General features: G+C 36.9%; 1 protein-coding gene across 10 annotated transcripts in view; it reads right to left on the bottom strand.

Annotated features, from left to right (window-relative positions):
* The window catches only part of dvl1a (dishevelled segment polarity protein 1a), a 35,827-nt gene extending 23,758 nt beyond the window's left edge, over positions 1-12,069 (bottom strand). For 8 of the 10 annotated variants that reach the window (XM_079849889.1, XM_079849898.1, XM_079849894.1 and 5 more), the window contains exons 1-2: positions 11,609-12,032; positions 1,387-1,456 (exon numbers count right to left, since the gene is read on the bottom strand). In XM_079849889.1, the coding sequence (XP_079706015.1) occupies positions 1,387-1,456; positions 11,609-11,778 (240 nt within the window). In that variant the 5' untranslated portion in view covers positions 11,779-12,032. Of the gene's footprint in view, positions 1-1,386; positions 1,457-11,608 lie in introns of all 10 variants that reach the window. The other 2 variants (XM_079849897.1, XM_079849895.1) reach the window with 2 other exon arrangements.
* Between the last annotated feature and the right edge of the window lie 338 nt (positions 12,070-12,407).

Genomic DNA, 12,407 nt, shown 5'->3' with positions numbered 1-12,407 from the left:
CAGCTCAATGTCATGCATCTCAGCATGTCTGTGCAACTCTCTGCAGCTGGAGGCTCGCTGGAGTCCACTAACCTGTATTTTGCACCTCACACCAACTTTAACCAAGACACAGGTATAACAGCTGCTTATAATAGTGTAGATGTGTGTTTTAGTGCCGATCATCAGATTAATTATTATTCCTCGGTTTTGCCATCACTATTAAAGGTAAATATTCAAACAATCCTGTATTGTTGTCCTTATCCTATATCTGGTTTCCCAGTTTGGCCAGCAGAAATGTATCTGTATGTTTTTGATTCAGTAAAAAGAGCCACTCATAAGAACCATTCATTCAGGAATCAGACTACACTGGCCACGCTGTATTTATTTGCTTGACTAAAAAGAGATGGTTTATAAGTGTGATTTGTTTGGAAATATAACTATACTGGTTGTACTATATGTTTTTGATTCACTAAAAAGAGCCAGTTCATAAGAGTAATTTGTTCAAGAATCAGAATACACTGGTCACAGTGTTTTGTTTGGTTCACTAAAACAAACCAGTTCATAAGATTCATTAGTTCAGGATCTTTTTAGTTCAGGAAAAAAAATATTTTCTTTGTGAATCTAATTACACCGGCCATGCTGAATGTTTTTGATTCGGTGAAGAGCCAATTCATAGGATTCATTAACTAATCAGACTACACAGGTCATGCTTTTGGTTTAAATGGATGGTTCACCCAAAAATGAAAATTCTGTCATTAATTATTCACACACATGTCGCTCCAAACCCGTAAGATTTTCATTCATCTTCGGAACACAAATGATCTTTTTGATGCAATCTGAGAGCTTTCTGTCTAAAATTAACTAAAACTAAAATTTTGGCGCTTAAAAAAGTTCATAAAGAGATCGTAAAACTAATCCATATGAATTGAATATGAAATTTTCTGAAGAGACACGATCCTTTTATATGATGAACAGATTTAATATAGTCTTTTATTCTTAATAACGTGCTGCGTAACACGAGAATGAACCTCCATTTATCCTTCCATTTATCATAACTGATGTGTGAGTTGATGAATATTTATATGTGAGCTGTTTGGGAATCTAATCATACAAGTTGTCCAGTATGTTTTTGACTAACCAAATAGAGTCTGTAAATAGGAGTAACTTGTTTGGGAATCTAACTACACTAATTGGGTTGTATGTTTTTGTATGTTCACTAAAAACTGCCAGTTCATAAGAGTATGAGTATTTGTACAGGAATCGGATTACCACTAAAAAGAACTCCACTAAAACCAGCTTAGGCCTGGGGGGGGGGGGGGGGGGGGTTCAGCAGGGTTGATATATTTATATTTTGCAATGTCACAATCTATCCAAGACAGAGAGGAGGGGACCATTCGTCTCACTTACCCAGGACACCACTCTGCCGTTGAAGCAGGGCAGCTTGGCGTTATCATCAGAGATTTCTTCTTTGACGACTCTGCAGGAAAGAACACAAACTGTTAGGGACTCTGTGAGACCAGCACCCAGGATTGCACATCAGTTCACGTCTATTTGCAAAAGCTGAGGCATACTGAAAGCATGTCACGCTCAAACAGCGGAATTTTCCACTTAGCTCTCAACTGCTGGCTGCTCATGATGAGAATGCTGAACGCCCCTGTTGACCGACTACTCTATTGAAAACTACTCCGTTTTAACGGGCCTCATTAGTACCTCATGCACATTTCAGATTACCTACTAAAACTGCTGTTGCTGGACCGAGAGAGTGGCTTAGTATACATGCACATCTAATATTTTTCTAAATGTGTGTGCTTTTATGAGTATTGAGGGTATATACTGTATATATATTCAAGTGTGGGCACATTTATATGTGTGAAAGGTGTCAGGGCACAAGAGGTTATTAATAGAGTGAGTGAGTGTGTTAGCAGAGTGTCCATCCTAGGCTGTAAATTCCCTACATAAATACCACACAGTTACCCTTTAACCCTTCCAGTCGAGGTTCAGCAGTCACACACCTGCTGGTCTCTTGTCACTGTGTGCAGGACTAGTACATACACACAAACCCACAAATGAGACTGACAAAACCACTAAAGGGAAGGCTTGATTCGCAGTCTGACAAAGCAGGATTACTAGGGACGCACAACATATCTTTGACCGTATTGGTAAAACGACCATGAGATCATTCAAATTTCAACAGAAGATATAACAAATCAAACATTCACATATGAATATCTAAAATTACACTGATTTCTCACAAGCCAACAAGTACAACACATAGTCACTTGCGGTTCATTAAGTGAGTCTTACATTGCGAGTTCACCAACTGCTCTGACTGATTCACAAGTGTCACTGATTCACTAAAGAGAGCCGACTCATTAAAGTCATTAGCTCATGAAACGGACTACGCAAGGCAACGCTGTGTTTTTGATTTACTAAAAAAAGCTGGTTCAAAAGATTCTTTTGTTCAGGAGTCAGACAATTGGTTGTGCTCCATTTGTTTGGTTCACTAAAAAAAGAACTGGTTCAAAAGAGTAATATGTTCAAGAATCAGACTACACTGGCCATGCTGTATACTTTTGATTTACTAAAAAGGGCAGGATCATAATAGTCATGGGTCGTGGAAGTAGGCCTGAACCCAGGTTACTTTTGAGCAATCTCAATTCAAACACACACGTCATCTTTTTTATGAATGACAATGATGATTCTTGCTATATCTATTAAACATTTGAAATTACAATCATACCGCACTTTCACGCTACAGCTGAGCCAGAGAGAGCAAATGTTAAAGATTGTATCAATTACATTGTTATGCCAGTAGGCAACAAGTGACCGTTAAAATGTATTTGATATATAAATGAATCATTCATTCAAGAGATTTGTTCAAAAATCCTATATGGTGTGAGCACCATAATGAAAATCATTTGGTTCTGGGTAAGATCTCAAAGATTTTCAGTAAGATCTCAAAGCTCCGCTTCTGCAATCAAAAGTCACATTTCTACAGGAACTCAAACATTTCTCATCAAATTCTTCAAATACCAAACAACAAATATGCCAACAATTGTTTCATTTGTTTCTATTTCTCATAGGGACTTTTGAGACAAACATCTGAGAAATGTTTCAAATGTCAAGCATGACTGTGAGGTATGACTGTGTAAATTATGTTGTAGAACAAAACGGGAAAGTGTCTGCAGAGTAACATTAACCACAGACCTTATTTTAATCATAAATCGAACACAGCCACTCTAAAATCCCATTCGATGTTCCTGAGGGAACAAATTCACCCTCCGTGTTTGCCTACTGATGTCATGCCTAAACATCCCAATATAGCATCTTTGCTCTTTTTTGCCACTGCTACATCCATAGCAGCTTGTCATTTTCTAATGATTTCTAACAATTTTAGAACTTTGTACCACATCACGGAAGTGCAGCATTCCTTCAAATCCCCAATGTATTAAAGCATCTGCTAAACGTATAAATGTAGCCTAGATGTAATATCAGTAATTATATTTCAACCTCTGCTAAACAAATAAATGTAGCCTAGATGTAATATCAGTAATTATATTTCAACCATAACAAAAATATCAACATTGTGCAGTCCTAAAATGTGTTGACAGAGCGCTGTGACTTGAGAAATTCCAGAAGTCTGTCGTAATTATAACGTCTTCCTCTCTGCTTCTCCAGAACTTCCAGGTCACATGACCCACACGGCTGTGAGACTGAGGAGATGAGTTGAATGGGACTGAAGGATGATGATAACATGGTCTTGTGGAAGAAGTTACAAAACAAGGAGAGTTTCTACAGCCTGTCCGAGCGTCCTGAGCCCAGCACAGGAAACTGGGGTGTAACTCTAGTCATGGGTAGGAAGTGTTTGTGTCCTCTCAAGAGGTCTTTACAATATACAGCAACATACAGCGAGGACCGTGGGGGTGGCCATAAGGAAGTGTGGTCTGTCCAAACTTGTGAGGGAAGGTAACGCCTTTGGTTACACACTGGAGTATAAAGCTGTTCTTTGGAGTACCGGTAATAATATTGTCTTAACACATAACATTTTTTGAAGCTATCTAACAAAGTTTCTTATAAGGACAGTTCTCTCAAACATTAAAAATCAGTCATTATTTGCTCACCCTCATGTTGTTCCAAACCTGTATGACTTACTTCTTTTACACAAAAGATATTGCTTTTTTTGTCCATGCAATGAAAAGCCAATGTTGTTTGGGATGGACCCCACTGCAATCAATTTTATGGAAAACATTTTTTAATCGGTGCACAGAAGAATGTCATACAGGTTTGGAAAAACATGAGGCTGATTAAATGATGACTACATATTAATTTGGGGGTGAACTACCCCTTTAAGCAAGCAATTAAATATTAAGAATCAGAATAAAACTAATACAAGATTTGCATTATCTGAAGGAAATGTGAGTAGTTCTAGCTCATGCTAGTATGCTAAATGGTTGCCAGAGCATTGCTTAGTAGTTACTAAGGTGTATGTAGTAAAGAAAATATTAAACAAGCAGAAATATCAGAAAAACAAAAACTAATAAAAATGACAAAAGCATATCAAACTACTAAAACTAGAGAATTGAGCATATAAAAATATATTAAATATTATAATAGTAAGAATAAAAAGAAAAGAAAAGAAAATAGTAAAAGAAACAAACTCTCCTCAAAAAGGTACAATTTAAGGTACAATTTAGGGCTGCACGATATAGGGAAAAAAAGGTTATATTTTACAAATATAGAATTTTTTTTTTTTTTTACAAATGCGACAAATATTGCGATATAAAAAAATTCACCTGATGACTTGAATAGCACTATTTGGAAAGAAAGAATTAATCATTCTAGAATGATTGGGGTGATTTTGTAGGACAGTGAATCTGCATAGAAAATAATAAACAAATCAGAAATATAGATAAATACAATAGAACAAAGATATAAATGTAATAAACAGTTCTTTATGTTTTTCAGGTAAGTCTAACAGTATTCAGGTTCAGAAACTGAATAATAAACATAAACAAACATAGTACCACTACAGTCTTCACTGTATTAATTAAATATAATTAATATTTGTTAAAGCTACAAAAGTGATTTCCTCTTTGTATACTGTTGTTTGATTAACATTACAGCAGCAGGAATATTAGGCTGCTGTCACATTAAGACCTAATGTACAGATCCAATATAAAGATCTGCATCCATTTTCTTTCTCAATTGTTTAAGTTCACATAAGCAACTGTGTTTACGAAGATACTCGGGGGTCAGCCCTATGTTCCCACAGCCCTATATTCCCACATTTGTAAGAATTTTTTTTTTTTTACGATTTGTCAAAACCCCAGTTACGGGTAGGTTTAGGGGTGGGGTCAGGGGTAGGCCATTTGTGGGAACATAGGGCTGTGGGAACATAGACATGCTCCCGATACTCGCCGAGACGAGACAGGCATTTTGACACAATTTTTGTGCGTATGTGTCCATTTAAGCACAAATACATCATATCCTATGTAAACAAGACATTGTTAACTAGGGCTAGGCTATTACTTTATTGCAGTTATGTTATCAATGCATGTGTGGATGATACCACAAAAGACCATTTTGCAAAAATAACTATATAAACAAACAAACAAGCAAACACATAAATTTCATGAGGAAGCATGCCCCGAGAGAGACCCCACTTAACGGTTCACACTTCAAACCCCCCCAATGTTCAAGCCAAAAATAATGCCCTTGAATGTGACTATCGTGGATGCGCACATGGCGATATCAATGCTAAAACTATATATTGTGCAGCCCTAGCACAATTCATGTTTCATAGCCCAATTAGCCTTACTAAAAAGAGTAAAAGAGATGCAAACACCATTGATGACATCATCCCAGTGAGATCTAGCAGACGAAAATCAATATATGACCATGCATGCACATGCCCTCATTCAGAAATCTAGGGCTTTTCTGACTAGCAACCACATGGTCAATGTCATGATATCATTTATCTACTTCAGGGATTTCCTGTGTTGTGGGACTGTGGCCCAGATCAGTGCGATCCTATAACAAATTATCAGGGCTGAGACGAGAGCCATCCCAGTCTGATTAATGCCCGACAATCATTCAGTGAATGAGACCATGAGATTATTCACCTACAAGCTGTTAAGTACAGAGTGATATATCACTTCCAGGCAAACGCCAAACACATCCTTCCGCACAACACACGCGACAGCAGCGCTTTAAAAATTAAACACAACTGAAATTGTGTTGTGGTTGCCAGAGCATTGCTTTGTAGTTACTAAGGTGTATGTAGTAAAGAAAATATTAAACAAGCAGAAATATTAGAAAAACAAAAACTAATAAAAATGACAAAAGCACATCAAATTACTAAAACTTCAATTAAAAAGAAAACTGAACATGTAAAAAAATATATTAAATACTATAATAGTAAAAATAAAGTAAAAAAAAAAAAAAAATTAGTAAAAGAAACAAAATCTTCTCAAAAAGGTACAATTTAAGGTCCAATTTAGGGCTGCACGATATATGGAAAAAAAGGTTCTATTTTACAAATGTAAAAACTTTTTTTTTCAAATGCGACAAATATTTAAAAATTAAACATTTAAAAATTAAACACAACTGAAATCAATGTCAATGCCCAAATCAATGCCCAAGTCAATGGGGGTCTGATAAATAATACATCAACCTGGCCTGACACCAAAGAATCCATTACCAGGTAACCATTAGTTAAAACACAAGAGCTTTGTATGCAACGTGTACTAAGGGTACTTAAAAGCGAAGGAAATCCATCTGGAGCATTATTCCCAGTCTTCATTCATACGCTCCACTGATATCTTGTTACACACATCAGATTCATTTAAGATTATGTTATCCAACAATCACACGCAGCAGCAGCAGTGCAGCAGAGGTAAATGGCACAAATCGGCCCTCAGAGAGATGGTGTTTAGGGGGTCTGCCCTCAAAGCTTTGAGCAAAGGTTTACAGGGGTATTAAAGGAGAACTCCAGTCAATTTTAACATTGAGCTCATTTTTTTTGTAAATTTGGAGTGCTGTCAATACAGAGAACAACGACAAAAATCGGTGTTGCCTACACCGTGTTATCCTCGTTTAGTATCATGCGCCCGAACTCGACAATCGACTACTTTGGATTTCGACCGAAAACAGGATGTAAATACAGGTATGAGCGCTGGCTGAAATAACATAATTTTTATTCATATCTTGCACATCTACTGCAGTCAGATTCACCGCGTGTTGACTCTGAAGGAATCACTCAACATGGCTGGGCACTTGTAATGACACATCAAGGATGTTAAGAGGCTAAAAGCAGGTTTAAAACTTGCCCCATTTAAGTCAACAGGGTGCATATTTTAAAAAGAGGATAACACGGTGTAGGCAACACCGATTTTTGTCGTTGTTCTCTGTACTGACAGCACTACAAATTTACAAAAAAATGAGCTCAATGTTAAAATTGACCGGAGTTCTCCTTTAACAGACGGTGGTGGATAATATCAGAAGTTATTATCAGAAGCAGCAGAATGTTGTTTATTATTACGGAGGACACACACAGTGGGGATCTATGGCAGTAATAGTGGGATTATCGATGTTTATGTTGGACGCTGTTGGGCTAGTTATGATGTGATAATAAGGGGTGTGTCTCTACACCATCCCAGAGTTCTTAGGTTCATCTCATCGCTGATCTGTGAATGTAAATGTTCACTAGCCCACATTACAGAGGCCTAAGACCATCTTTTGTGCATTTTGAGATCTCACAAGACTTGTACTGGTTGCATTTCTTCCTGCTTTGTGAATGGTTGAAGAATGAACAATGCAAGGCTGTCTAAAAATAATGTTTGCCGCGTTTAGCTGCACACAAAATAAATCAACTCCCGCTGGGATGCATTTATGGTTCTGAAATGTGTCCAGATCCAAGTTTGTGGTCGGCATGCTGAAACTCAAAGTATCTATATTTGCACTGACAAAAATGTTTGGAATAGGTTTTACAAGAAAATTCAAGTTTTACCTTGAAATTTCATGTTTAATTTCAAGTTACTTGCTGTAATTATTTGTGAAATTTCCTATAAATTTCTGAGTGAAAACTGTTCTAATTTGTTTTTTAAAGTTTTCTGCTCCACATTTTAACATAAAGTAGCTAAGGAGAACTAGCAGTCAGGTTTTGAAGGTCAAGCGTCGTTTGTTCTCGCAATATGCTTCATAGTCACCAGGGCCAACTGAGCGCTCAGTGCTAGGTGTGACAGGAAAGCAACACTGTTAGTAAACTATCCTATGTTAACAGGAAAAGCTAGTTTTTTGGAAGGTCATGCTAGAACACCAACATCATGCGTTGTGGTGAATAAGAGAATTTAAAAGCATCTGATGAAGGTGGAAGATCAATAGCCTCAGCTATGTAGGATTAAAGAGGCCTTCAATTCAAATTGTGACAAATAACCACATTCTCTACTGGACCGGAGCATCTCCATCCAAGACACATCACTAAACATCTGTGCCTGTTTGTCTGTCTTTTAAGATCAAATGAGACAGTCATCTGAACCTAAATAAGGGATCCAGAATCTGGAGATACGCCTTATAACATGACATGCGAAGCCTAGATCAAATCCATCTATTTATCCATGCACGACATTACATATTAAGCAGATACTACAACTGAACACTCTTTAAAATAAACAGGGAATACCATTCGCAAACCTTTTTACTTTCATAATGTGATGTACTTTTAAACAAAACAGGATATTCAGGGAGAAGAAAAATGTAGGGCGGAACTTGGATCGTGATAAATAGATGATTGGATCGTGATAAGTAGATGTTATTGAATGAAACCAAACCAAATGTTTGCTAAAATAATGATACACAGCTGTTTGGCTACTGGTTAACATTATGCCTCTCCAGTCATTTCAGAAGGAGTTATAAAAACAAACCTTTTTTGGGCAGCAATGAATCATTTAAAATAAACACAAAAATGTGCATTAAGATCGTTGCGATGTTTTACACTAGCCTTAATGATAACAAAATATTGTTGGAACCACAGTTTTTTCTGATTTTTCCAGCTGATGAACAATAAAAACATTGGAAAATCAGAATTCACCTGATTTTAAAGACCTCGAGCATTTAAAGCAACAGGCATTACTTATAATAAATAGAACTTTATCATGTATTGGTGTGGTGGACGCTAATATAGTTATCGTAATAGTTATTTTTCATGGTGTGAACGGGCCTTTATTCAGTTCAACTGACTTAAGAAAAATCATTTAAAAGTAAGTCATCAAGTAACTCAACATATTCAGCTAGAAGACAACATAAACATGGCAACATAAAATAAAAATATACTATATAGATCCCAGCAGCAACCATAATTAAAAAAAAAACCTCAAATGTCACCCAGATTTTATTGTGTTTGTATCTACTGAGAAATGAATTGCTTGTAATTATGCACTTGTATTTCTATTGCTATTATAATTACATTTAATAGCATGTAACATGTATCACAGACTGTTTCTGTTAAATAATAAGTTCTGTTAGAATAAACTTATTTAATTGTACTACATCTTCAATAATGTTAGAATATAACTCAAATGAAACTCAAAACACTAGTTGACCTATATTGTAAACGAATATGAATTTCTCAAATCTGACTCGGTTTCAAAATGAACAATGTTTAGCAATTACAGAATAATAGAAAGCTGAAATGACATCTGCTCGTTTTATATGCAGCCTGTTTGCCATTTAGGCAACTAATCCATATACATGTTGGGTGACACTGACAAATTAGAAAGTGACAGTTTTGCCTTGCAGCCGCGGGTTCACTGCAGTCTCTCACTTCCCCTCAATTAACCTCAAGTCTATAAGTGGTGATTTTGAAGTGACAGAAATTGACTGAAATTCTGCTATACTAATGAGTTTGCAGTCTGAACAAATTAGGACCTGTGAGATGTTCAGTGGATTTCAGGATTATGTTTGATGTCTTCCTTTGATCTGGTCAACACTGGTCAGTGTATGAACACACACACCTGTCTAACATGGCAGTCATTTTAATTAACGTAATTCTCCCCTCTGGGTGATATGAGTGTGTTTGTTTTAGTCATAAAAGGAGCTGTCACCTTTAAAAGATCAGACTGACTTTGTCATGTCATGTTCAGATTTTCTATGACGATGCCTCTGATGGCCAGGCCTTAACTTCAAAAGATTCAAACTCGAGAGAAACCAGAGCACAAGTCACTGTCAAAAGGAGTTACATCACAAGACACTGTATTAGGAAAACACCATGATATATTTGCACCATGTGGGCAACTCCAAGCATGCGACTGGAGTTGACAAAATTAGCTCTGTTGCAGTGCATGTGTGGTGCTGTGGCAAGCCATTTAACATTTATTCATTAAAACTAACTAGTATTTATTATGTTACTAGTACTTATTTTAAAATCACTGGTAAGTATTCAAATAGTGACTGGTATATTTTTCAATTTCACTAATAACTAGATACAAGTACTGTGACATTCAAATATGAATAGGTCTTTTTGCTACTAGTCATCTTATGTAAATAGCAACTAGATTATATTTACACTATGTAAAAATAGCAGTATTTTCTTTGCAATAAGTGTAAATAGTAGTTACTACTTAGATGCTATTTATACTTATAAATAGTGCCAGATACTATTTGCACCTCAGTGTTGTTGTACATTAAACGTATGCAATAATAACAGAGTGTAAATTATTATATTTATTCAAATTATTAAATGGATGCCGCTTTATTGGATCAATAAAGCCCTCCCAACACCTAACCCTAACCAATAAACACTTTATTATTAAACACAAGTTAGACACTTTAGTGCAACTTTTCGAATATTTTCTTCATTATTGAAAATAAATAGTAGAACAGTTTGGCAATAGGCGGCCGGATACGAACATTGGATTACTAACTAGTAATAAGGTACTTTTAACAATGAAAAGGCTGTAGTAAGGATGCTGCCTTCAAGTGCACAAAGAATTATATTGTGAACAGTAAAGCCAAATAACTACACCTCAGTCAAAATGAATGATTTTAATTTCTTTCATAGTATCACAACTGTTTTTTGTACATAAAGAAACATGTGAAGGTTGGGTGATTAACTTTACACCATTCACTAAAGACTTGCTTTCTGCTCACTGATCCATAAGATCCATAGATTTCATACATCATATTATTTATATTGTTGATCAATATTCCTGCCATGTTTCAACTCAGCAGCTCGTGCATCGTGTAATTCAGAGTTTTCCACTTGTAAATACAACTTCACTTTGTCATCCTGTGATCGAAACTCGAAATTACGATATTTCCTACTTCACCAGAAGGGCACATAAATGCTATAGCGGCTTGCCACAGTGGTGGTGGGTTCTGACTTCTGAGTCGAGCACACGCACCCGCGCAGGAACGCGCACTTTAGAACACGGGTTCAAAGCAGGTGCCAGCAGCAACAATGTAACAACGTCACAACGAAAACCCAAACGTTCTAAATGCTTTCGAGGTTTGACAGCGTCTATAAGGCATGTGGCTGCCATAATCCCGTGTCGATGATGGGTGTGATCGTGGTTGTTGAAAAGGCTACGAACACACACAACAATATGAGCAAATCATAATTCCACCTACTTACCCGAAATCCTGATCCATAGATTTGAAAAAGAATTTATAACTGTTGACCGGACGGTTATTAAGGACATTTTTAAAATCCGCCAACGTGACTTTTTCCGGAGAAACCGTCAGTTTCACTAAATAAGGGGTTTCTTCTTCGTCGATATGGTATATAATTTTGGTCTCCGCCATGAGTAGGCTTATGTGGGTAGGACAATCATTGACAGAAGAAGGAGCAAGGGTTGCAGCAGCGCGATACAAAATATATTTGTAGACTATAACTCGTCAAGTGTCATATATGCGTTATAAGGCGACATTGCTGGTTGCCGGTTTCACGTAGGCAAACAAAAATCCTGGTCTTGGACGGAGCGAGCGGTTCCAGACATTCTCGAAGCTTGCGTGTCTCTATCACGGCGTCAATGTTTCTCTCTGATCGCCAGTAAAACAGGAAGGGACGGTTCACATCCCTATGAGCTGGAGTTCAGGATATTTTACCATTTCAGGTTTCTAGTGGAGGTAGGCTGCTCTCTAGCGGCAGTCAGAGTCCGTGACAGTCAATCCACTGAGCTGCTGTGGCTCTGCTAAACCAACAGCTGTTAAAACACTGAACCCCGGTTTCACAGACAAGGCTTAAACTAGTCCCAGGCTAAAATGCATTTTTTTTAACTGAAAGCAGCTTGCAATGGCATATTGCCTCAAGATACACACTAGTAGGCCTAATGATTTGGTCTAAAGGCACGTTTATTAAAGCTATGCCCTTAATGAACTAAACTATGTTCTAATCCTGGCTTAATCTAAGCCCTGTCTGTGAAACCAGGCCT

The sequence above is a fragment of the Squalius cephalus genome, assembly GCF_949319135.1.
Source record: "Squalius cephalus genome assembly, chromosome: 18".
Classification (NCBI taxonomy): Eukaryota; Metazoa; Chordata; class Actinopteri; order Cypriniformes; family Leuciscidae; genus Squalius; species Squalius cephalus.
Note: the sequence above shows the minus strand (reverse complement) of the source record. Positions and strands in the feature narration are given on the sequence as shown.